This window comes from Haliaeetus albicilla, chromosome 26 (assembly GCF_947461875.1).
Source record: "Haliaeetus albicilla chromosome 26, bHalAlb1.1, whole genome shotgun sequence".
In the NCBI taxonomy this organism is placed as follows: domain Eukaryota; kingdom Metazoa; phylum Chordata; class Aves; order Accipitriformes; family Accipitridae; genus Haliaeetus; species Haliaeetus albicilla.
Window position 1 is genome coordinate 14,947,373 of NC_091508.1, and position 27,341 is coordinate 14,974,713.

General features: G+C 44.9%; 1 protein-coding gene across 1 annotated transcript in view; it reads right to left on the minus strand.

Moving 5' to 3' along the window:
• The window catches only part of BRINP1 (BMP/retinoic acid inducible neural specific 1), an 87,902-nt gene that overhangs the window by 58,649 nt on the left and 1,912 nt on the right, over positions 1-27,341 (minus strand). The window contains exon 2 of the mRNA XM_069772048.1: positions 849-1,116. Within this exon, the coding sequence (XP_069628149.1) occupies positions 849-1,066 (218 nt within the window). The 5' untranslated portion in view covers positions 1,067-1,116. The remainder of the gene's footprint in view (positions 1-848; positions 1,117-27,341) is intronic.

A 27,341-nucleotide genomic window follows, 5' to 3' on the forward strand; every position in this document is an offset into this window, starting at 1 on the left:
CTAGATAATTATGTAAATGTGCACATATCTATGAGAGTTTTGCAGTCTCTTTGGGTTTTAGCGCAAATCTCATGACACTTGCTGGCTTATTCCCCTTCACTCCAAAGTGCTTGCTGCTTTAATAGGAGGCTCATATGAACACCCCAGCTTTTCATATTAAAATGAAAAAGTGTGTTTCTGGATATCACAGCTGGCAAGAAGAGCTTGAAACAGGCAACAACAAAGACTTCAAAACCTAGAAGGCAAAGGAAAATACAAATTCTGCCTATTCTCTGTAGTTTTTTAATTGAAAGACTTTTAAACCAAGATCACAGCTCTGGGGGCAAGTCCAGCTCATACGTGGAGATAATCTGCAAAGGTCTGTGGCTAAAGCTCCTGCACAGTAGTGTGAGAACTGCCGTACTGATGTGTGTCTTGACATCTTTATGCCTGTTCTTGCCCATGTGAACCTTAAGCTATTGGCAGTTCACATGTATGGTACAGAGGCTTGGTCTGCCCATAGATACATTGATTTGATAGACATGCTTGTGAACCTGCCTATGAATTCATCTGTCCCCACAAATGAAGTTCACCCAGACCCTCAGTCCCTTTTTACCTCGATCTATGTTGTGTGCTTTGCCATGGTACTGCAGTGCCTTCATCTCACTATCAGAGCATTACATCTGAGTCTTTGAAGCATTTTGCATTGCCAGCTGAGGACCGTGGAGAACCAAAGAAGCGTTTCCAGGTGGAACGGGGACAATGATGCATCCCCCATTGGCTATGAGCCTTGAGCCCACGGGAACTGGATGAGTTCCCACCACCTAACAACTTATCCAAGCTACAGGTGCTGCAGGAAACCAACGTACCTGTATATTTTATATCTGGTTGTAAATCCTTGACGATGTCTTTCCACAAAGGATAAGTAGCTCCGTGAGTGGTGGAAAGGCCCCCTGTCTGAAATAAGCCAATCAAATTCCTTGGAGACATGTTGGTTGGTAGCAGCTGGGTCCTGGTGGGAGGGCTGTACTAGTATATGGTCCCATATAAACAGGAGGTAGAGGAACTCAACAAGCCTCCAGTTCATGCTTTTCTGTCTGCCTTTTTCCTCTCATTCTTGCTCCATTCTGTGGAGTCCTGTTGAAAAAGAGAGGGAAGAGGAGGAAGGAAAGAGAGAGAGAAATGGAGGGGAGGAGAGGGAAGAGGGAGAAAAAGAGAGTTTTAAAATGGGAATTGCTTTGATCCTTTGACAACTGTCTCTCAGGGTGAAAATAGACATGAAAAATCAAGTTTTAAAAGACTTCAGTCTGCCTGTGTTACAGCTTAGAGTATTTGGCAGTGTTTTATTCATGTACCTAAGTGGTGCCTTTAACCTCCTGAGCATATATCACCTTTGAAATAACCAGGTCCTGACCTGAGACATCCTCAGCCCAGCTTTTCCATCATTGCCCTCGTGAAGTTCTCCGCAGTGCCGCAAAGGCGAGTGAAGGCTGGGCGCAGAAGGTGGCCACACCCTAGGCTACAATTACGCCTTTATTGTCCCTTTAATGCTGTGCCAGAGAAACGTGTCTTCTGCTTTCATGTCTCTTTGATGATCTGTAATCCATACTCCGTGCAACCTGAGCAAGCTCTTACTTTAAAGTGTTGCCAAAAATGAAATAAAACAAAATAATTACCCAGGCTTCAGTGACGAGCACATGCGGACACACAGACACACACATACACAGACACACACACGACTATGAAATCCTGCCAAACTTCGAAAGATAAAAATCACCTCAGCCTGCTTTCCTGCCTGGGTGTTTGGGAGGTGTGTGTCTGGTGGAGGGGGACAGGGTCTGTTGCTATTTTGATTACGGTTGGACCGCAAGGCTCTTCCCAAGATCAAGGCTCTGCAGGGCGACATACTGAACATGCATATTCAGTGTAGGAGATTTACTAGGGAGCTTTAGGGGCTGCTTCACACTACCTGGTGCAGGGCACACTGTTGCTCACAGGATGGGAGAGCGGCTGGCCTGCTGCACCCCCCCCACCATATCATGGCTGCGGACAGCCCTGCTCCGAGCCAGCTCCTCTCCCCGATGTGTTTAATGGCTAAACAGACAAGACATATGATGAGTGGGAAGAGAAACAGAGGGGTGAAATGCCTTGCCAAAGGTTACGCAGCAAGCCACAGATACAGCTGGAAGAGAGCCCTCGTCTCCTGACTCCCATTTCCAGCGTTTCAGCCATTAGATCATCCGCCTCCGCAGTCATGCTGTTGGCGCGATGCCCCTCTCCGAACGAAGCCGTGTGCTCCGTTGGTGGAAGGTGAGCGGCTTGCTTAGCTGGCACCCTGCGCCTGGCGTGGACGCCCTCCCCTTCTGCTTCCTAACCACAACGCGGCTGCAACAGCAGCCCAGCGTGTTGGGTTGTGCTCCTCGTCACTGGGATTTGCTGACGCTGCTCTGAAAAAGTCCTCTCCATATGCAGGATGTGTACTTCTCCTGCCCACCTCCTGTCCATCTGGCTGCCTTGCTGAGTTTTGTGGAGGATGTGCCAACACGGTGGGCACGTCCGGGCAGGCAGAGCGATCTTGATGCTGCATCCCCCACTCTGGGAGCACAAACCTGGCCAAAAGTTGTCCTCAGGACAGGTGATACCCACCTATTTCTGCGGAATATAGTGCAGAGAGACTAGCTACTCTTTAAAGCAGGAGAAATTAGGCTATGCAGAGCTCTGCTACAGTGAGATTTAGTGTCAGGCTTATTTGTACACCTCCAGAAACCCTTCTGGGTTTGAGTCCGAGTCTACCATAAGCACTCTAAAAGTTTGTAATTCCCAGAGAGAAAAGGTTCTGCTAAGAGTGTAGGAGAGGCCAAACCGAGGTGTGCTAGAGGTGCCATGCATGTTTGCAGCACTGCGTGTGAATGTGAGACCTTGACTGGTGTGAGCAGCGTAGTATCGACCAGAGGGCATCAGCATTTGTGGTCAGCGTGGCTGTGCCCTCTGTTCCAGGAGCTTTCACCAGGAGCATGACAAAGCTGCAGCTCACAGCAGTGAGCATGCATGTCTACTGCGCGGGTGGATTGAAGCCGGGAGTGCGACGGGGAGCACAAGCGCCGAGTGTGTGCGCACGCCGGAGTGTGTGGGAGTCTGCACGTGTGCACAGCATGTGTTTGTGGAGCTGCAGTGAGCTCAGTAGCACTTGACAAAACGGAGTTGTGTAAGTCTGGTTAAAAATGACAGTCAGCTGTTGCATTACATGAAGAAATGAAAAAAAAATTAAGTATGGGAAAGTCAACAAATGTTCACTTTTTCTGTTGGGCACGTATAAACTTCTTTCCGATTGCAGATAGAATATTACTGTTATTAAACCTAATGGTACCTGTAGCTCCTGACTGAGGAGGCTGTTCCTGTTCTGGAGGTATGTATTTAGTATTAGCCTTCACCACTGACACCTGCTTCACCCATAAATGTGGCAGTTCTTGGTGCTTTAGTCCCTTGCCTCTCAGAAAGGACTGGTTCTGCTCTACCTTACAAAACTAGGGTTTGGGAAGTTTCTAGCCCCACATTGAGGGAAACAGACATATTCCAAGCAGGCTACAGTACATCTCTGTTTCCACTCACAGCGGTCACGAACTCGAGGTGATTACTGGGAAATGCTCCCAGCTACTTGCCACCCTCAGCATTTCCAAATTCCAGTTCAGGAGTTCATTTCTCCTGCTTCTCCATCCAGGCTACTTCTCTGCCTTGCTGCTCTTTGCAGATCTACAGTGCTGTCCCATCACAGTAAGCAGCTGCAAACTCAGCATATTTGCCATTGGACAGGTATGCAGATTTATTGCTGATAACAATCAGTTGTTCTGTACATGTTGTCCAAAGTCACTTGGTTGTCTGTTCATTAAACTCAGCCATAACCACTTCCTTCACCAGCCAGCCTGGATCAGTTTTTCTTTAAACATTTCACTTTCTACTGACTTTCTATTGCAAAGAGAGGAAGGGAGCTTTTACATACCAAAGCGGAGTGACAGCTCACCTCCAGTTCCCAGCGCAGTGCAAGTGCAAACAGAAATACAAGAGCCGAATGAAATGGGTTTCAGAGAAATCCCAGTGTGTCCTCCCACATGCGAGCATAAACCACTGGGGAAATACCAGTTTGTAAAAGAGAGGAGATATTCCCTAATTCCCCTTATGCACCTCTTCATCCTGCCTTCCTTTCCTTTTAGGTCAAAGTTAGAGTCGTGATGGCTCTTAACCAAGTGTTAAGACATGGGGAGACTATGCCTTGAGATCACTAGAAGAAATGGACACATCTCCAGTCTGGAAGCTGGCTGTATCAGTGTGGAGAGCAGGGAACGGTGCCTGAGGCAATGGAGGATGGTAGAGCGCAATTGGGTCTAGACAACTATCACACCATCAACTTTAATTTTTTAGTAGTATCTTTTTCCCCCCTGTAGCTGCTGAAGAGATGTTGTTTTGCATTAAAGATTAATACACACCACGGGGCTGGTCCCCATGGAAGCTATAAAACTTACTAAAGTGGGATTATTTTGTGTCTAAGGCAATATAGTGAGGTGCATTCAATCTAACTGCTAACAAGTTTGAATCTGAAATTAATTTGTTAGGTGTCTTTATGGGGCTCCACAGATGTAAGATATGTTCTGGGGATTTAGCAAAAGGGATGGGGGAAGAAGGGGCAGGGAGGTGGTGTCTCCAAGTATACAGCCCTTGTGTAGGAGACCCAAGACTAACTAAAAGCTAAATCTGGCACAGAAGCAATCTCTGCACTAAAAGGGAGGCTTGGGGGAGTCAGACACTGGGTTTTGATCTACGAATCCAGCATTCTGCTTGATTCTGCTCCAGACACCTGCTATGATCTTGGGCAGTGCCCTTACATGCTTTTTTGCCTCACTTTCCAATTATCAGCATGGAGACACAATTGTATTTGTTTGACTGCTTGGACCATGAACTTTTTGGAGAGGCTATCATCTGGGTATAGCACCTAGCAGAACGCAGTCTTGCTGCCCGTATGGCTCAGTAGGTGTTCCTGTCCTATGAGCAATGAATGACAACCATCACCATCAAGGTGTCATCAAGCTTTGTAATGCAGCAGTTAAAAAAATCCAAGCTACAAAGCCCATTTCCACACAGGAGCACTACAGAGCAATGCAGTGATCTGGGTCCTTCTGGTTCATGTCAACAAACATGATCGTGCAATTGTCACATCTGTTAATAAACATGATTGGTGGGTGAGCTAGAGCATAGGCTAGAGTTCACTGTAAATAAGTGCTGGGAGAAGAAAATATTAGATGTACTGATTCTGAGTCACGTTACAGTCAGTTTCCAGCATCATCCATCATGAAGGCACATCCATCAGTGCAAATGGAGATTTCTGTTACAACCCCCTTTTAGTTTGTTAGGTGTTTTAAGATGGCCTTACTCTAATCTGAATTCAGCCTGGAACATTAAATGTTCCTTGTCTTATGAGTCTTCAGGATTCTTGGAGGAAAAATAGGCAAGTACTTTCTGTAAAGTGCAAGTTGTATTTGAATGTACACTTAATTTCATCGTGATTGATATCTGTGTGTTAATTATATTCTATTTTAGGCAATACCTTTGCTGTCACAAGGCAGCGCCTTTTATCCAAGGAGTTCAAATTGAATTAGAGACATTAATTAAAGCTCTCAGCACTCTAGTAAGGCAGGCAAGTGCTGTTACTCCCATTGTTTCCTGAAATAAGAAGAAAGGAATAAAGCTGGGTGTCTACTTAGCCACTTAAAAGGTAATTTTTATACAGTGGAATAGCTCAGAATGATAGATTTTGCACAGAATGATATTGCAAGGTCTGTTTCATATGAGGGAGGCTGTGTAGCCCCAGATCACTGCTATGAACGGGAAGGCAGAATGCAGGAGCTCTGACTCTCCAGTGCTTGCTGTGAACACTCCACTACTCCTCTGCCTCCTGGGATTTTCTACCTTTCTTTTAACCTCTGTACCTTTCATTTATCCCTTCTATTAGATTCAAATTGATCTTGCACACATCCCTTCAGTTTTCTCATGCTTGTTGTTGTAAACTGTTTCCATCAGAAATGCAGACTCAGGAAAAAGAAATTACTGAATACATTATTTGCAGTAAAGAAATAAGTCCCCTATCTCTTTAAGCTTCATGCACCAATAATTCTTTCTTGTGTCCCACATTTGGTTCTTGGCAGGTTGAGAGAGGTTTCTGCCTGCTGCCATTTAGCAGAGGGAAGAGGCTAACAATTGCTATTTGTATCTGAAACACTTCTGTTCTGCAGCAACTTCGCACACTGCTTTAGGATGCTGATAAATTAGTAAAAGACTGAAGTGTCAAGGGAGAGATGAAACAGCTTATGTTAGTTTAGAGCTCGACCCTGTAAAGTGACAAACGTCTGACCTCATTTCAGCAAACAGCTTAAGTGTATCCTCAATTTTAAGTATGGGAGATGCTCTTTTAGATTTTCTTCAACTATCCCTGCTTTAAGTTAACTGTACACTCACATTCCTGCTAGACAGGTAACTACTGCCCTACACCTTTAGGATTTAACTCCTGTTAGGTCACTGGGTGCAACTGGAGCAATAACATTTATGTCCTGCACCTAATTCAGAGCTGGCCCATGAAAGTGCTGGAAGGCAGTTACTGCCCATGAAGCAGCTTTAGTTGTCCTTTGGAAATGCTGGCCAACAATCCAACCAAGCTGAGGACATCTTTTCTGTGTCAGGGCCAGGGGAAAACAGGGAACATGGATAGAAAGGGATGGGGAAGCCAATCTGTCAGGGTTTGTTAAGTCATAAGAACTTCTGTGGATAAACCTGAGCTCTGGGAAAACAGAATTTGGCCACTTCTGACCTAAATGTCTTTATAGCTCAAACTACAGATGCTGATATCTGACTGGAGTCAGAGATGGAACTGCAATTCAGCAGTGGCTCTGACTTTCTGGATGACTGTGGCATGCAACATTGTAAAATCCCCAAAATTGTAAAGCTATTTCTTTACAGAAGTGGGATTTCTCCATTTCAGACAGTGATGGGTGAATCCCTCCGCAAACCTTGGTAATTCTGCACTGATCAGTATCTAAATTTGCACTTATTCTTTAACTATTTCAGTTTAAAATATGCATGAGTGGTTAGACCTGAGGGATATTCATCAGCTGAAACATTTTTGGGTGATGAAAGGCAAGGAGAGAGGCTGAGAAATACCTCTGCAAAAATACCAACGCAGTCCACTAATTCACTTCACTTTTGAAAATTGTTCATGCTGAAAAAAATAATGATTGGGAGATGTCAGTGTTTTGGCTGTGAGAGCACCAAGGGGAAATATTTCCAAATCTCCATTTGAAACTACTAGAGCTTTTACTTTTTCTCCTTTTGATTTGTCTTTCCAGCCTCTTAAGAGAGAACATTGATAAAAATATTTCTTTTGACCCCAAATGACTCAGAGGAGAAAAGGTTTCTTTCTTTACAGTTTGTCAACACTTTGCTTACAACTCGTCAGAATATTCAGTGAACCAAAACCACCCTACAAATCCTTCATTATTAATGCAGTTCAACCAACAGCCTAAAGGGAGCAGGTTTTGTGCAGAAACTCTAATTACTCCCTGCCTATAGTAAGGCAAGAATCACACTGGTAACAACTAGGTACCTGTTTTCAGCTCGTTTTTCCCCACACTTCAGCTAATTATAAACTTCTGGTGTTATTATGACAAGGATGAGAGGCGGCTTGAAACCGAAAAGCTGTGGCAGGCATGCAACCCCCATCAAGTCACAACATCAGGTGGTGCTGGACAGAGGGAATTAAACTCCTTTAGTCCTCATCATAAATCTATTAGCCAAGGTGCCAAAGCCACCTCTCTGAAATCCAGGATCCACAGACACTTGGTTCCAGGCTCTACTTAGAAAGCAGATTGATCTAACAGTGCTCAGTAGATTGGGAACTGGATTAAAAGGAACTTCTGCATGTGCACACAGATACGTGGTGAAGTATCACATTTTGAAGACAGTCCTGCTGAAGCTGAGACTGGAATGGCATCGTGCTAGGTGCTGTACAGACAGAAACCAGAAAGGCAGTCCATGCCCCAAAAAGCTTACAATCTAATTAGAAGACCAAGGACACCAGATGGTCAGGGACAGATGGGGGAACGCAAGGGAACAGTGAGATAATACCGCTCAGCGGGCTGTAGAGCAGTGGTGTCAGCACACCAGCAGCCCTACTGTTGGCAAGATTTTGATAGCTATTGTCATAAAAGAGAGTTATAAATAGGGAGGCTGGATAATGAGCTAGCTTTGTAGATGTTTGTGAGGAACTCTTCTCATTTGTGAAGTGGCAGAGATAGAATGAATATAGATGATAATAATAATGATAAATTGCACTTTTCTGAGCTGCTTATTAAAAAAAAATATGGTGGGTGGTGAGCAGTGATTTCTATTAAACACTGCCCTGAACTTGAAATTATTCCTACTATTATTAAATTATTGTCCAAGCTAGTCCACTTCCCCATAATTTCATTCTAAGTTACACAAAAATGCAGCTCTGTCTTCTGTCTTCCTCAGTATTTATACACCTCATATCAAAGTCCAGTAATCTCATAAGTGTTAATAGGTTTTTATCCTCACAGTAGCTTTAGGAGATCAGGAAATGCTGTTTTTCCCATTCTGCAGAATGGGAATTGAGACATGGGGTAGATTAATGGCTTGTCCCAGATCATTTTATAACTGCTTCAGGAATTCAACCCAAATCTCTTAAGTCTCCGCTCAGTGCTACATCTCCTTGCAGTACCCTTCCTACGCACCTTCATGCTACTATTCCAGAATTAGCTAAGACTTGCCACAGAGCTGCTTAGAATTTTTTTGGATTGCTCATTTTATGTCAGAAAAATGCCAATTCATCAGAGCAAAACACTTTGTAGAAATTTGTTGATTTAAGGGGAAAAAAAAGCATTTTGATAAAGTCAGCTTTTCTTTGGAACAGAATGTGTCGAGTGTTCTGTTTGGAAAGGATTGGTTCAAGATTGTGTTTTGTTTTTCATTACATGTTGAGTAATACACATTAAAAATCAAAATGAAGTGTTTTCTTAAACTGTATGTTTTGACTGAGCCAAAATAGATTTTGTAATTTATGCATAAAAGGAAATGTCCAAATTCATTTAATACTTTTCTTGCATTTTGGAACAAGAAACACCTGCAAACCACACCCAATAAACTGAATAAAAATCATACTATTCCCCACAATTTTTACTGGAAATTTGAAAAAGAGAATAATCTGGAAACTAAGTTCAGAGGCCTGTGTCAAAGTCCAGAAACCCTGGGTTTTGCTTTCATGCCTGTTCCATTCCGTGTGCCAGACTTGCCTTAGTAATATATTCCATTGCAACAATTTGGACCTGTAAGCAAAGAGCCTGAAGGAAAAAGAATCGATGCCAAAACTGTCCTGAAGAGTAATAAGGTAACGTTCAATCCAAAAGGTCAACTTTTATCCCACACCTGACATTCTTTGCAATATTTGAGTTGTTCTGAAGTTCATTCCTGGGCAGGGACTTTACCACCACAGCCACATGGAGTGATCCCGCTCCATAAGGTTTGGGAAATACAAGCTAACACTGCTTATTTTGGTATGCTAGGAAGCTGAGGTTACCTAATGATCCTTGCAAATGATTTATCCTCCTGTTTTTCTTGTCCCTCAGAAAGGAGCTTAGCTCTTGACCTGGGTCTTTTGTGTTCCTCAGCTCTTACTGGAGGAGCAGAAGGAGTTAAAATCCACAGGCCATTGCTTCTCCTGGTACAGCTCCTGCTGCTTGGATAATGACAGCCCTGCCTGCCAGGATGAAAAGCATGATTTGACTCAGCACTTCCTATGGGCACCAGGTTCTGCCACCATTCACGCTGGATGAAGCCACGGGAACCAGGGGCAGCTGAAGAGGGGAGGGAAAAGGGACCCTGAGTTGTTGGCAACTGCAAATTCTGGCCCCGGGCAGATCTGCCTCTCTTATCACACTGAGCGGATGAAGAATTTGCTGTGGCCAAAAAAAATCTCCCTGTGCATTTAGCCACAGCAGCTCCTCCATCCACTGCCTTAGACCCTTGCGCCACAGTCCTGGCAGGACACTTGCGAGACAAGGTGAGACCTCACAAGGACGGCAGGGCTCAGACTTCTGCGGAGGAACAGAGCTGCAAGTAGAACCAGGGTGAGGGTAACTGGTCACTGACGTAGGCTTGATACCCCTGGATGCTGCCCAGTGACTTAGAGGTGTGTTGCACAGATCACTGAAGTATTTAGGTTGGATTCCTTTAGTGCATGGGGCACTGGTCTGAGGCTGAAAACACCCAAATTCAGCTCCTTCTACTGCCCTGCCTCCCTGTATAGGGGAAGTTATATGTACATTAATGCACAGGCGCTTAAATTCAGGCTAGAAATGTGAGCTAGGATGTGTAATAGCCCCAAATAACACCATTTTATCGGCAGCTTCTGAAACAGAAGCCAGAAATCTTGAGTGTAGGTCTCCTGCTCTAAGCATGCATCTACACAGGCTCTGCAGTCGCACGTTCTGCTGGAAGGTCTATTGAAGTCAATGAGCCTTGGGTTGGATCTCATTGCAAAAAGATAATCAAATATCATATTAACTCTTAATTTGGAACAGCATATTAAATTAGAAGCTCAAATTAACCTGAAACTGCATTTATATAATGAGAAGATTTTAAATCTGTACATCATGAAGGTGGGAGAACTCCTAGCTAAAGCTGTTCTCACCAGCCTTGAATCCCAGAGCCAATCTACCTGCAGCATTGCCTTTCAGCCTATCCCTAAGCCCTAAACCTGGGATTTCCACTGAGACAGAAGGGTGTGTGGAGAATAAAGCCATCTCATACTTACCAGTATTAATCTGTCAAACACAGAGGGCTGTTACTAGCTAGACCCCAACCAATGCCAAGAACTGAAAAATCCCAGAGGATATTGAGAATCTGCACTGGCATCTCACCATCACAAATAGCCTCATCCATCAGCGCACCAATCCTGCAATACAGATTTGCTAAAAACTGAAGGAACTCAGTCCTTGCTAGGATTAAAGTCCAAACCCACTCAGATCTGAGCATCTCAAACATTAAAGCAGTTTGGTACCCAAGTTTAAGGCCACCTCTAGCTGTGAGTTTTATTTATTTCCTTCTTTGAGACTGTTCTGCTCTGTGCTAAATCTATCTTCTGACCACCTGGAGCGTTTCAGAGTCTTGGCTGTGATGCTTGTCTGTTTAGATAGACTGTAAGTAGAGCTGGTCAAAAAATTTTGACAGAACAGTTTTTCGCAGGAAACCACAGTTCTCTTGAAATCGAAACGTTGCATGGGAACATGTCAATTTTGACAAACTTTTTTATGTCTAAAGTGTCAAAACAAATCATTTTGATTTTCTCTCTTCATTTCAGTTATACGGAAATGTTTCATTTTGAGGAGATAAACACATTATTTTTATGTTGTTTCAATTAGTTTGTTTTGACATTTTTACATATTCTGTATTGTATTGATATATGTTTAAAATATACTATGTATTGCATAAAATATTTGATGTTGTTTTATTTATTAAATGTGTTATCATTATACAATGCTAAATATTACCCATAGCATTTTAGTGCTTCAGCACCACAGTAACAGAAGATATTGATGGTCTCAAATTATTATTGCTTTTGAATTTTTAGGCTGTAAGAGCTTTGTGGGAGCATGGTTCTCATTCAAACTGGAGCTTAAAAAAACCAACCATAAATCAAAAGGCGAGAATTTCCCAAGGAAATCGCATGTCCATTTTCCAAGCAGCTCTGTCAGCTCAATGACTGCATGGCACAGCTCCATTCCCCTCTGCACATTTCCCCTCTGAAAAACAACTTCTCTGCTTGTTAAAAAAAAAAAAGAAAATGCAGATTTTCCCAAGGTGGAATTTACGTGTAATGTTTTCATGAGCATCAGGGATTTAAAAGTCTGAATACCATTGACCTCCTGGGGCCTTTGGCTTCCAAGCCACTTATGTACTTTTGAAAGATATATTCCACCTCCTTCTTGGAAATCTACCTGATTTTTTTTTTCCTTCTTCTTCTTTTAAACCATATTTTTGCTCCTCCGTGCGTAGCAGAGGGGAATTGCTACCCATGAATTTGCGCCATCAAGTCTGTGTAGGTGGTGGTAAAAGTGGGTTGAAAAAAAGGGCAAGGCAAGTAGCAAAAGGGAAGGAGAGAACGGCAGCACGGAGCAGGGCCTGTAATGAGGCAACTCTATTGATTCTTCATTTCATGGATGAAAATGTCCCCAACGGCTCCTGTGCATTCAGTGCAGTTCGAGAAGAGATTGAGGGCAGCGGGTCTCGGTACCGAGGTCTGCGCGCTGTCGCGCTGCCAGCGCCGGTTTGCGGGGCTGAATGGCGAGAGGACAGAGAGTCCATTTTAAATGTACGCACAGAGAACAATATCTACAAAGGCAGGGCCCTGATACGAGGCTGTGCGTAATGGTGGATGGAGCAAGAGGCAGAGCGTGGCTATGCGCGACCACCCTCGCTTCCCTTCTCCTCCCTGTCATCAGGCTAAAAAAGTTTAAATAGGTGGTAAGGGCTGCTCCTTCCCATTGCAAGGCTGCCAGCACCCCTCGCAGAGAGGGGTTAGTCCCGACCGCCACGTGGATTTCGCAGGGCTGAGCACGGTGTTTTGTGCAATGGGAATAAAAAGGAGAAGCATCCCCAAACTTTGGAGGTTTACCTAAAGTAGCGGGGGGCTTTTCTGTCTGCTTTTCCTCTTAAAGGGACATGCCTCTACTGCCAGGCGGTGCGGTTCGAAATCTGAATTCCCCCACGCAGCTGCTCAAAGTGCACCTCTGCATGCAGATTCGCCTGGTTATCTACTGTTGCTCCAGCTGGCCTGTCACTGCAGATTACAGCTTTTTCCTAATAGTGAGCACCGCTGTAGTCTGAGACTTCCATTAAAAGCTGATGTTTCCACCTCCCCGCCCTACAAATAGCTCCATCCCAGCCCGCATTTCTGTACGCATGGCCTCATCTCTGGGGTGGGAAAGGAGCAAAGTGGCTCAATTTGTTTCTGTGTTAGGCAACAATGGAACAAGCTGAAGGCAGAAAAAGATGTTTGAGGATGATAAATTTTGAAAACTCAGATTATTTATTTGAAAGTTGATCCTATCCCTTGTCATCAGCACATTGGTAGTATTGTAGCTCCATCCTTCTGACAGCAACAGTACAACTGAGCACTAGAAGAGTCCTTGAGGGAAATGCTTCATTACTCCAAGCCACGCTGTGGAGTCTCTCTGGAAAGGAGGAATGCTCCTGCAGGGAGAGATTGCCCATCCATGCCAGACATTGCAAATCATTAGCCCTTCATTGCCAGAGGATTTGAAGGCTGCTGACATATCAAAAAGAATTGGCGTGGACACCTGACCTTTCTCCATTGCCAGGAGGAAATCACTGGCCAGGAAGAATAGCACATGCTCTGCTAGGGTCTACAAGGGGAAGGAAGAGGGTCTGGAAGAATTCAGAGCTATTTGTAAAACAAACACTGCTGTTTCAGCACAACCTGTGCAGTTGGCCAGCATTGCCATCACTCGTGGGCATGCTGAAGGGGTGACTTCCAGTATGGCATGTGCCAGGTGCCATCACAACTCCTCCCGCTCCAAAGGGGACATTCAGAATGAATGCCCAGAAGACTTTCTTGTGGATGCTGAAAGATTCACACCTTTGCGGGCTGGGAACAGGACAGAACATGCTAAACTGCATTTTACTGTTTCATTGGCAGATGAAACTGCCAAAGGGAGTGAGCAGTCCCTTCCACCAGAATGCACACTACGGACTTCTGCTAGGTTTTCCCACTGCTTGATAGATCCTACATGCCTCTGCAGCTTCACAAAGTGGTTCTGTCAGAAAGCAATCCAGAGCAGGCGTCACATTTGTTTCTTCAACAGCCTGACTCCCAGAAAGATCCTGTGCAATCAGCTGGCCAAATCCAAATCTGAAAAACACCTTCATCCACTGGTCATGATTAATTAATTCTGCTTCCACATTCCCCAGGGCACCTAGCAGCTAGTCAGAGCTGCTGGAGAAAGAGACACTGCTGTGGAAAAGGAATAAACTGACTTTCCTCAACTGCAGCCATGGAATTAGATAATAAATGGCTAGATAGATAAATAATTTTCTGTGAGTGGTAAATCAAATGCAGAACAGGAATACAGCTAGCTGGCTTATCCCTGTGAAATCAAAGGTGTTTGGAAGGAGTTTCCAAAGAAAGAAGGGCATTTATAGTCTACTGTGCTCATGAAGACATAGCCTGAAGTTATCTATCATGTCTAATGTGACTGTTTACAATGACAGACAGCTATTCTTGGACATTTTATTCTTGGTATAATATTCTTGGACCAAGGCAGCTCAAGGAAGCTTCCTCCTAATTTACATCTCTGTTTTCTCCCTCCTCCTGCCTGGATTGCAGACTAGACAACATCTTTGTTCCCACGGCATCAACATGTTTTCCCCCCACCAGCTGTTGTGTGCTTGGCCTGTGTTCCTCAGGGAGCTATAGGTATCAGCCCAAAGTACAGATTCTTCAGTCTCTTCTCCTATCTGCCCCTTAAATGCCTCTCCTCCCTAAATCCATAGGATTTTCTGGGTCTCTGTCCAGATTTGTCCATTAACCACACAACAGAGGCTCCAGTGACAAAAATGTTATTCTGCAGGACTTGAGGAAGTCGGCAGGAGTTCCAGCAACATCCTGGACTCAGGTACCGACCCGGTGATGTGCATTGTACCAAGCAGATGGCCGTCTAATCCCTGCCAGCATGCAATGCCCCGTGCACAGAGAGGACCCGTAACCCCTGTCTGATTGAATATGCATATTCACATCTGATTTTACTCGAGCACTAGACGTCCCTTTGCACAGACTCATCCGGATAAATCAAGTGCGAGACATCCACATTTGAGGACCTGTCACAGCAAAGAGGAGGAATCTGCTGGTTCCCCTTTGCCCACATATGTCGCGGTCCTGTAAGTCTTTGCTCTCCTTTTGGCCCCTGTATCCCTGAGGATACAAGTCCCACCTTTCAGATATCCTTATGCTTTCCTTCTTAGACATTCGGTTTGGACTCTGTGCTCCCATTGCAGTGAGGGTTTCCCAGCATGCAGTTGGTTGTTCTGCCTTCCTGCACACCTTCACCCGGAGTCTGAAATCAATTCAGATCACCCCCTTCCTTCCCCCTTTGCTACTCTTCTCCTTCACCCACCTTGCTCCTTCTTTGTCCATTGCAGCAGGCACAGCCAAGACACATTATTAACACTTGCCACTTCATTAGTAATCTTCTACAGGAGGAGCAGAGAAGGAGAAAAGAGGAAAGTGTGCAAAAATGGAGAGTAAGGAAAGTCGAATTAAAGGAAAAGTAACAAAGAATTGAAGGTGTGAATGAGAAAGTGCAGGAGTAGGAGAAGTATGAGAAAAATCTAATGGGTGAGAAAGAGATTTGTAATTAATCTGCCTTCTAGCGAGAGAGCAGGGAAATGGAAGTCAAGACTGCAGGCTTCCCTATATGCTTCTGCTACTGATTTACTCTGTGACTTCAGACAAATCTTTTTATTTTCTCCTTTTATCGCCCACTGCTGTGTACCCTTTGAGTATATGTTATTTGAGGTATGAATTGTTTTTAACTGTGTGTAGCATAAAGGAAACTGCAATCATAGGCACTAAAGATGCGAGACATTATTTTTAACGCATACTAAAATTAGGCACAAAAAAGTGCTTGGGGATTGACTGACAATGTTTGTTAATTCAGGTTGAATCCATTAGATAGTTACTGTCAAAAAATGGGATGGGAAAAATTTAAAAGAATCAAAGTAGATGACGGCATTATTTCTTAATTTACATGCTTCATTCTGAAATGTTTACAAAGTAGATCTAGAAGGAAATAAAAAAACGTAAACAAAAGTAAAACAATACAGTTGTGAAAAAAGCTATGCATTTCTGCAAAATTTAAAGTTTTGAAGTGATTTTCTATTCTCCTTTCCTTTTAGTCCCACATATAATAGAAGTCTTTTCATTATTCCCCCCACCCCAATTATGTTTGAATTGCTAAAATTAATTTTTTCCCTTCCTTTTTTGTTTCAGAAGCACACTGACAAAAAAAAAGGGGGGGGGGGGGAAATCATTATTCACTTATCCCTACTAGGAATTACAATAACTGTCTGTCAGATCTTCATAACAACATGAGGGATCTCAGCAAGGCTGAGTTTCTGTGAGTTTCTTAAGCTGATGACTTTCATAGTCCTTTGCTCTCTTCTAGTCTAAACCTGCATTCAACAGAGAACTTAAAGTGAAATAATTAGATTTACAGAAAAATAAATGTGGAAATCCTTGTATCAAAAATGAGAGAACAGTTCCCAGGAAGTAACAAGAGACTGGATTTACTTTTTCCATTAGAAATTGCCATATACTGCTGTTTTATTTTAAGACAGTCACACCATCCCTTTTTATCCTCTATTTCTCTGAATTGTTTCTTTTCGCTTCTCTTGGCTCTCTTTTTTTTTTAAACACCACTATCTCTAACATGTAACCAAACAGGCATGAGGTCCCTACAGAAAATTGGAACGTGTGATGTCCAAGTGCATCTGACATTAAGCCAAAAAAAGCATAGCTCCCTGCAATCAGCCATCTCTGATTCAAACCACTGAAGTGCTCTCTGAATGAGACACAGACACGCAGGGATGGGAACAGCATGTACCGGGGATCCTGCTCCTCGGGCATCGTCTGGCATCCATTTCTGTGTCTGGTCTCTCAAGCATAGGACCCTGCTCACAGCCACCCACTGGCAATCTCAGTCCCAGAGGTATTTAGGGAAGCATCACCTGCTTAGCTTCCTGCATCTGGTGGATTTAAAGAAAACTAGGCATGTATATAGGAGTTAGGTATCTAAATATCTCTGGGTGTTTCTACAGTGCCAAAGAACTTGGCTCCTGCGTTCCTTAGCCATAGACATTGCATTTGTATTAGTTTGCTTTAGGGGTTTCTTCAGGAGGAAACAAGCTTCCAGTAAGAAGAAACCCAGTTCTGGGTATATTTCGCTTTATTAACATTAGTTGTGGGCAATATGAGCAAGCACAAACCCTCCAATGGCTTATTGACATCTTCCATGGTCTTTTAGCACTGTCTCAGAAGACACTGCACGCTCAAACACTCTGCACATGCACATTGGACATGGAAAATGCATCCTGAGCATCTTACTACAAAAATACTGCATTATTGAGCTGGAAATGAGCCCTCATATCTTTTCAAGACCCTGGAATTTTAAAATTACACATAAAAATAAAATCCAGAGTGTATTTCAGCTCTGCTGTTGATGTCCTTTTCCTCAGCTCCAAATCTTATTTATGGAGGTCTTCAGACAATCAGTAATGCTGTGCAAGGGCAGCAGAGTGTGTATTTGTCCCCAGCCCTTCTGCCCACCTCTATTATGGCACTTGAGGGAGGGTCATGCCCCCAGCATCAAAGGAGCGTCCCTGTTATCTGAGACACGAAGGGCTTGGGGACTGTACTTCACTGGTCTCAAGGCTCTACAGAAGAGCTCCCTTGGAGAAGCAGCAGCGAGAAAAAAAAAAAAATGCCACGGACAAAATTTTTGTCCTCAAAATTGAAAACAAACAAAGTAATGAGAAGCACTGCAGGAGAATCCACTGGTAGGAAGGACTTATCAGCCTCTTTTGCTCTTCTTCTTAATGTAAGCAGCTTTATCATTAATTGCTATTTACTGCAAATGCTGAAGTTGGTAAAAAGACTAATATGCTGCACTGAAACAGCATTCTTGATCCAGGCTTCTTAAAGCACAATGCACCTATGTGTGTGTGTGTGTACGCGCGTGTGCACACGTGTGTGTGTGCACACATGTGTGTGCGCATGCACGCTTGCACAATTCATTGTGTGTGTTGTGTAAGAGCCCCATATATGTGTGCAAGGGAGGGAAACAGATACAATTAGCATCTTCTTCCCTTATATATTCCAGTAAAAAGCCAAGTTCATTAGCGGTCTTAGGCAATAAGAAGAGAAATCCATTCAGGCCAGATTTCTAAACATTGAGCCATTTTGCTGGGGTGGAGGGGAGATGGATGCAATCCAGTGCTGCCTTTGCCCAGCACTGCAAATGTAAAGACTCAGCACTGCTGAATACCAGTCTTTGGGGGGCTATATTTCCTGAGGACACAGGTTGCTGAATTCTTAAAAAAATCCAGATTTTTTCCCCATGCCAAACTTGGAGCAGAGTTCCCTGGGTGGCTCACATCCACTGTGTGAGGTGGAGGGCTCAGAACCGCAGCACTGACTGTAAGAAATTCAGCTCCTATGCATGGAAACACACGCATTTAAAAAGCTCTTCTGAAAGGTACCAGCCTAAGTGACCTGCCCAAGTTCATATATAACATGTCGGTGACAGCATCGGGATTGAACTATCTTGCTACAGTGCTGCTTTATTCACACGGTGCTGTTGCATTCCAAAACAGCCACTGCTCCCGGTCCGCTGCTACCTTCCACTTCTTATCGCAGTCTCCTTAGAGACACATCTGTCCTGTGCTCTGTAAACCGTAATATACCTATAGTCTTTTATTCACTATCCGTCACCATGCAGTTTTATTACAGATCCCTGAATTATCCAGCCTAGTCTACAATCTACTTATTCCTGCCAGCCATTCTCCCTTTCGACCCTCGCCTCACCTTTCAGCCTTGTCAGTGTTTTAAGTCTTCCAGGCACTTGAAATGCAGGGACAATTCTGATTCCCCAGGGGAAATCCAGCAGAATTTCACTGAGGCCAGTCTGCTGGTCTCTCTCTCTCTCTTTTTTAAATGCAGATGGTTGGAAATCAGAAACTAGCACTGGTCTCTGCAGTCACATTTGAACCAATCCTTCAAGAATACTAACTCACAACTGCCATTTTAAAGCTCTGATCTCCATTCTTGCCATCTATAAAATTTTATTCCCCTCCCTTCTCTGCTCCTTTCATCAGAAATCAATCTTCCAATAATGCAGGTAAACTGCAATCCTACCTCATAGCTGGTTTTTTGGCATGCATCTTTCTCATGCATTTTGCAGAATGAAAGCTCCCTTGTCCATACTTCTCCTTTCCAGCCAAGCCTATAAGCACAGTAATCATCACACCTACACAACACCTCGTCAGCAGACTTGCACCTGCCGGTCACATCTCTCTCTTGTTTGCAATCTGGGAAGCAAAGGAATCATTCTTCCCGATGTGGTAATTTGTCTCAGCATTCGCACTTGCCTTGCTAGTGAACTTTGTGTTCCTCCCTGCCAGCTCTCCCCTCCCTCCCAGACCCAGTCACACATCTCTCCAATTTATTCCATCTAGTCTATATGCTTTCCTTGCAGCCATCAGCTTTTCATCCTTCCCACCTTTCAGAAGGAAACCCAGTTTTATTACCTGTCTCAGCCCCAGTGCAGATGACCGTGGAAGAGTAGTCTCCTCTCTGCTCACCTAGAGATGCTTATGGCCACTGGACAAGTGGCCCTCAGCAAGTGTCACCTGTCGAAGCTGAACACCCCTGTCTGTACACGACAGCCTGTTCTCTCTTCACCTGAACGTCTGTCTTCAGCAACAGGAAAAAAATGGCCGATATGAGAGGAAGAGTATGGAGAAAGGCAGGTTCTTTCCTCCAACCAACACAGCCCTAGCCATGGTGGAAGACCATGGGCAGGATGCAGGACTGTGCCCAGCACATGGCAGACAGGGTGGACCTCCGTCTGGGGGAGGCACCTTGGGACCCTCTGGTGCACGGGGAGGTGGCCCTGGAGAGAAAATGTGGGGAGAGGAGATGGGACACTAATGGGCTCCTTAACTGAGCTCTCTCCACTCTGTCACTCCTACCAGGCTAGTTTGGTCAAATCTCTAGATTTAACGCACCTGAGCATTTATCTCTGCCCCAGCCTTCCTGCGTAAGCTTGGGCAAATTCTTTCAGGTGATATTTTACAAACACTTTGGAGGCCGATTTTCCAAGTGTTCAGCATAACCCACTGCAATATTTAAGTTCCTGTTTTCTAAAATGTTCCATTACCTTGCCACCAAGTACTTCCAAAATCCATCAAGGCCAAGCCCGAGCTCCTATTCCTGCAAACTGAAATGCTTCCACTGACTCTAATAGGATTTGAATTGATCCCGAGCCTTGTGCTGCACTGCCTCTGGCACTGAGCAGAGGTGACAGCATTCCCTGTTTCTTTTCCTCCCCCTCTGTCTGGACTGCAGGCCCTCGAGGGCAAGAAGCTTGCATCTGTACAATACCCAGCACTGGGAGACTCCAGGCTCATCTGAGCTCGGCACCATCCTGCAGATAACGGTGGTGATAGAGGAAACTGAAACGTGCAGCACGGGGTCATTGCCACTGCTTATAACCACCCATTTTCTGTCCTACTTCAATATCTACTGTAATCAGTGAAATTACTTTTGTGGGAGTTGACACAGAAGAAGAGATTGTTGGATTGATATTCTGTCTGGCATTGATGAAAACCTTTTTATAATACCTTAATCCAGCACCCACAGAAGCAATTTGCTAATCTCTTGCTGACTTAGCTTCTAGCAGGATCGACCATATCCAGTCATATTACCTGGCCAGCCATATTACATTCCTTCTATGCAGTGAGAAAATGTCCTTCCTGACCCCAGAAGATGGTCAGCTTTTGCTTTGAAGCATGAGATCTGATCACCATTGTCCTAGATTGCAGAGCTGCAAATGCTATTAATTGCTACAAAGTTATGTAGCCTTTTACACTTCAAATCCATCCAGACTTTCATCTCAGCGACATCCTGCAGCAGGGAATTGTGTAGCTTCACTATACACTGAAGAAAGGACTATTTCCTTTTAATTTGCTTTAAAAGTTGTGCCCTTTAATTTTGATGTGTCCCCTTGTTCTTTTATCATCAAAGCGTTAAAATGTTTCTGATCACTTTTCATTCTAACCTTCATATACTTTTGTACTGGAACCCAAATGTCCCTTCTTACTCCCAGCTTTCCCAGACTAAATAAACTCTTCTTTCCAGGCTTTCCTTATTTAACTTGTTAATATTTGTAAAGCAATTTAAAATATATTAATATGGTTCAATTATAATATCACTTCTATTTTCCATCCTTCCTTTTAATGTCTCAAGTATCCATCTAATTTGCCATCAATCTCCATTGATTCTCCCTCTGATGATATGTTAGTCTTTATAATATCCCGGGGAATATTTCTTCTGCCTTCCTGACCAGCATTTTGGAACAAAGAAGCTGAACTCCGGCAGATCATAAACATGATTCACTCTACACTCATCATGTGTATGGATTTGCTGTTGCTTAGACTTTGATCCTGGAAACAGTTTCATTATGTCCATGGGACTGTAATTAAAAATTTGTCTGTGTGATTCAGATTGCAGGATTAGGCCCTTTGCAGTCATGATTGCACTGCGTCAGTGACACTTGAGCACATGTTTGAAAGCAAGCCTATATTTGATATTCTTTGAGCAATGTCTAAGCGCTCGGTTACATACCCTGCAGAAGTGGGGCCTGCATGCCATTTAAACGAGGGGTATGATTTGATGTCTATCCAGTCACAAATAGGGGAGAGATGGACAATGAGAAATGGTTATTCACTCCTCTTTCCCCCAGAAAGTTGGAGACACCCAAGGAAATTATGTGGTACCAGATCTAAAAAATCCCAAACAAAATGCTTTTGCACACAGCTCATAACTAATTCCATTACTGCAGAATATTATGAAAACCAAAAGCATAAAAGGACTCAATAAAGAAACAGCCATACCCACAAGAGCTAGACTTCCTTCTGATGCTGCACATGACAGTCCTGAGACAACTACTGACTTTGCATGTCCCCAAACAGCTGAAAGGTTATCCCAGGAGTGACAGCACTCATCCATGCCTTCCTGATCCCTTCAGTGTCCTACTGTTTTGGTTCAACCACTTCTCAGTTTTTCCCAGTCTTAACAAGGCCTGATCCAGCTCCATCGCCAAAACATATCACTCCTTCCTCCATGTCACTAGCAAATACCCTGAGCAACACATCCAGTTCCGATCACTGTCTTTTAATGTTAACGCTTCTCCCCCAAGAAGCAAGTAAGAGGATTGATACACACGTGTCTCTAAATGCACAAAAAAGGATTTTATCAAAATATTTACGAGAATGCAAATTACTGCTATTAGGTTACTTTAAGGCAGCACCATACAAATATTCTGGGACAATCCTAACTGGTGGCTTTTCCCTGGCTGTTTAGATTTATCTATTCCCTGGCCTAAAATATGGTACAGCAACCCACCATAATTTTCAAATACTTTATAGTTCTCTTATAGGAGCATGGAAATGGCAGATAAACACATTATCAGCATTCTCAGGCATAAAACAGCGAAGCCTGGAGTTGTTTTGCAGAAGCAACTCTGAATTTGGACAACATGACATAAGCAATTCTAGAAATAGCTGCTGGTCTTAAGGCTACGTTACATGTATCCTCATTGCTGCTTTTTTACCTCCGTTCACAATTTTAGCACAAACGTTATGCTTTCTTTGTTAATTCTTTCCTTCAACTTTCTCAGTATTTCTCAAGCATTTTTCAATTTCACCTTGTACTTCTAAGCTCTGCCTGCTCCCTCAAAACACACCTTTGATTTTTGACTGCAAATCTCCCCCAGCACAGAGCAGTGTGAGAAATGTCTGAAATAACTCTAGCATCCTCATCTTCTAGGCAAGGAGGTGGTCTGAGCCAGGAGGGACCCATAGCCGCATATGTACCCCAGCATATGTCTGAGGGCTTCACTTACCCGCTCACCATCTGTACCTGCTTGAAGTGCAGTCACATGCCGAAAGCAGCCAGGCTGCTCTGGCACTCGTAGCTTTCCTCACTGCTGTCTATTCCACTGATCCCAGAAGTCCAGCTAAAGATTCACACCTGCTCGTCCTGGTTCTCCTGCCTGCCCTGCGTTGTCAGCCTCCTCCCTAGGGTCACAGTTCATTTTCTTCCATCCTTCCTTAGTGAGCTTTAGTTTCTTTGTAATTTTCTAACTATTGCTCTGAACTCTTGAATAAACTTCTTTATTTATTCTTCTGGTCCTGCAGCCACACCTGGAATGTACTGCCCACAGAAGGCAATGGTTATAAGGCTCGCCCTCCCTGTCTTCCACCCTGCTTAGCAATTCAGCATCCACAACTGCAAGGATAAATTACCACAAAGGTCTCCAATGTTAGCAATGTATCTGACAACCTCATACGCAGCTCCAGCAGGGTAAAGAGATGGCTAAATGGGATCAGTTGTGCCGACTCAGGACTTCTGGCCAAAACTGCATCCAAAATCATGATGGATACAGCAGAGTCTAGAGCGCAGGCCAGGTTCTAAATCACGCTCTAAATCAAGCCCTAAGAAAGAGATCCTCACTCACCATGAAGCCAGTTAACTCCCCTGGCTTTGACAGGCTGTGATGATTTACAGCAAGCGGTTCCAAGCTTTTCACAGGTACTCGCTGTACAACATATTTCGGCTGTAATATGCATAGATATAAAAGTCCAAACTACAAGAAGACCTGTCGTAAGGCTCCAGGCTTTATCTTCTATAAGCACCAGGTGAAAGAGCGCACTTTCTCTCAGGATATCCATGAGACAGGTCCCAAGTAAGAAGGTACTGCACGAACCAGGGCTACTCTGCTGGAAATCGGGCAGTATGGGAGAACGGATGGGAATGTGAGAGCTGCCTCTGCTCCTATATTCTGTTTTGATTTCCAGCAAAAAGCCCTGGTGAAAATTTTTTTTTCTGGAGCTTCTCTTATTTGTGAGAACCTCTCATAGCTTGGTTTGCAAGCTTTTGTGTCATTGCTTCATATGTGTCAGCTCAGAGCTGCCTTTGTTGTAATTTGTGAACCTCTGGGAGGAAAGATGTCACTGTGATGGCAATACTCCATCGAACAGTGCCCACTGCTAACACACAGAGAGAATTTGTTCTAGGACTTGAAAGCCATACTGGTGCTCCTGGCACCTGAGTTTCTATCTCTGCCCAGCATTTCTATCACCAATATAAACGGTGAACAACAACAGTATGTGTCTGGCAAAAGCTATTCGCTCTGTCCTCCTCTGGAGGCCACCATTTGAAGCTGTTTTAGATTATTTGCTCCAATCAGTTGCTACTGCTCTGACTTACTGTTATTTCTATTGCCAGTGTAAGAGGTGATCCATCTGCAGTGCAACTAGTTGTTTTTCTGAAATAGGAGCAGGCAATGGTGTGTATGAGAGTTCAAGCATTGGGGAACGCTGTGTCAACACCTAGAGACATGCCGTCACCAGAGCCGCAGGGGCATGGATGCCACCATGGGTACCACTCTCACCCAGCGCTGCGCTTCAAACGGGTCTGTCAGCAGACACAGCAACAGCTTTGTGCATAGCTAAGCTCTGTCAGCTGCGCCTCGTAGGCAACCATAAAATAGATGTAGAGCACATGACTTCAGAAGAACAAATAGCAAAAATAAATAAGCGTCTTTCCCTCTCTCCTGTGATGCTGCTTACAGGTCCTGCCTCAAGGCTGCAAGAAAACAGCTCACTGAGCTGGAGGCTGCAAAGGTTTAGACATGTACTAAACTCCCCAACTCAAGCACAGACGGAACCCTGGGCCTGACTCTTAGCTCCTTTTCAAAATGACATGTTTATGCCCAATTTATGCCACCTTCACTGAGAACCTGATCCAGCATCCCCGAAATAAACTTGAGTCCTTCAGTCATCTTCAGCTCAGTCTAAATCAGCTGTTCCTCTGATTTCTGCTCTTTCTCCTGTTCCTCCCTCCCACTAGTCCTAGCACCTTTTCTTCCCTGAAACAGTACAGCTTAGCCCATCAAGTCAGCAACAGCTATCCTATGCCTGCTCTCAAACCCTGGTGAACGTCACCTCATTTTTCTAGTCCAGCTCTGCCCAGGTTTGACTCTCTCCAGACAGAAGAATCCAGCAGATATATCCAGTTTCCTTGCCCAGGCCTCTTTGCTTGGTAATGTTTCCCTTTTCTGCACCGATTACAAGCCGCAAGCCTGCTGCAGCCCTGTCCAGCCGAGCTCCAGTCCCAGCAGGTCGGCTGGACGTGGCAGCGCAGAGGCACAGCGAGCAGGGAAAAACCTCCCCTGGCATCCGAGAACACTCCAGGGTATCGCACGTAGCTGGGAGGAGATGCTTTGCCCTGACTCAGCTCAGCACTATTCAGTAACTCAGCATCCTGCTCCGGGTGGCAGCCATCTTCCAGGCAAGAGGAAGAACGGCAGGATCAGGCCAGGGTCCATGGGTCTATTTAGAAGCCAGATCTCTCCGTGCATGGATATTCTCCCTTTCCGGGAAGCTGCTCTGCATGGCCTGGAAGGAAATGGGCCAAGGTCCTTACGGTTGTTAAAAAATCTCGTGATACTTTTGCAAGAGGGATGGTGTAAATCAAACCACAGGGCACAAGCTACCTAACTCCGGGTAATTTATATTCTGCCTCACTAAGTTCATCTCTGCACTTTCAATGCATGAAGTGATTTTTCACTTCCCCTGTAGTATTTGCTGGCACGGAAAAGCTGCTGGGCTCTGTCCCAGAAGTAGCTGCATTTCATCACCGCGTAAAAGATTCCTGCGTCTATGGGGCCAGATCCTCAGCAGAACTCCCGGACGCACCCGCGGGGTTTGCGGCCGGCAAGGATCCGGCCCGAAGCCATTCAGCTGCACCTGGGCTCCTCGGAGAAGAGGGCCCTGTTGTTATTTACCGCGAGTGCGTGCGTCCCTCCCGCCCCCGTATTATTATTAGCGCTTGGCTCCCGCTCCGCGGAGCCGGGGCAGGCGGGGGGCGGTCCCACCCCTCCCTCCGCGGCCGGGCGCTGCGTGGAGCCACAGCGCCCCCTCCTGGGCCACGGCGGCACCGCCCGCCCCGTCGCCGCGGAGGGGCTCCGCGCTGGCGCAGCGGGGCGCGGAGATGCCCGGGGGGGGGCTGGAGGCCGGGGAGGGGTGGGGGTGTCCTTCCCGCGGGGGGATCCGCCCCGGTTTTCGAATGTCATGGCTCGGGGTGCTTTGGGGGCTTTTCACCCTCATTTTTTATCTTTAGCGATTTTTTTTTTTGTAATTTTTTTTTTTCCCTGCCTTCTCAACGTCTCTGCATCAGCTGTAGATACCGCGTCGGCAGAGAGCCCCGGCTAAACTCTAGAAAGCCACATCCGTTTCTGGAGGTGGGCAGGGAGACGGGTACGGCTGCGCCGGTTCGGGGTTGGAGTCAGTTTCTGCAGCGCTTCCCTGAGCAACGCGCTCGGAGCAGGCAGCGGGACTTCTGCCTGAGCAAAGACGGAAGGATTTGGCTTTGAACTATTTCTGTTACACAGACATCAATGATTATTGTCTGCTGGCAGACCCATTCCCACGTAGTGTTTAGCATCAGCCTTACACATACTTCCAATGTAGTAAACAGCGGAGGTGAGGAGGGAACAGAGATACTCTCTCCGTCATCTCTTGCGGGACACCTTTTACCTATAGCAAGCCAATTCACCATACGTTCCTCCTCTCCAAAGTTTTAACACAGACTTTAGTCGGCCTCATTATATTCCTGCTCTTGGAGGGTTGCACAGTCTCCTCACTAGGCCCTACAGAAAGAGGGGAAGGGGAGGAAGGTCAGAGGAGGATGTTGATTAAATACATCTAACACCAGTGACATCATCTCCCCTGCGCATACTATGCCGTTTCTGATCAAAGGGGCTTCCAAAGGCACAGGAGTATTTGTACTCTAAGGGTGCGAGGGTTTTGCTCTGAACCAAGGTAAGACTGAAGTGGAGCCTTGCACTGCATGTTTTAGCTATAAATGCATTTGTGGTTTTGCTCACATACACACTCACACAGGGAAAAAAGCAATGTAACTCTAGCAGAGCACTTCCCATACTCACAGACTCCAGCTCTTGATCAGAGAGGGCATGATGGGTATGGGATTGCCACTGCTCCCCCCAGCCATTCGCCTGGTCCCCTGTCTGCTGCTTGTCTACCTTTCCAGTAGCGAAATCATTACTGAGTCCTGGGAACATGCAAAAAGCAGTAAAACAAAGGTAGACACAGAAAATGTAGCAGGCTTTTTCTGCTGAGTCGCAAAGGGCTTTGGAGTCAGACAAACCCCAAATCAATGCCTGGAACTAACTACAAGGGAGAAGACTATGCTGGAAGAACAAACCACCTACTGAGAGACCTGCAAAGAAGACGGCATGTGTACGCTCATGTGAATGTCTGAATGTTTGATTCACATAATAAGAATATCAATGCAGTTATTTCTGCACGTTACGGTGTGTGTTCATGTGTAGAACAAGCCTGTGTGTCTGAGTGCAGGGGAACTGCGG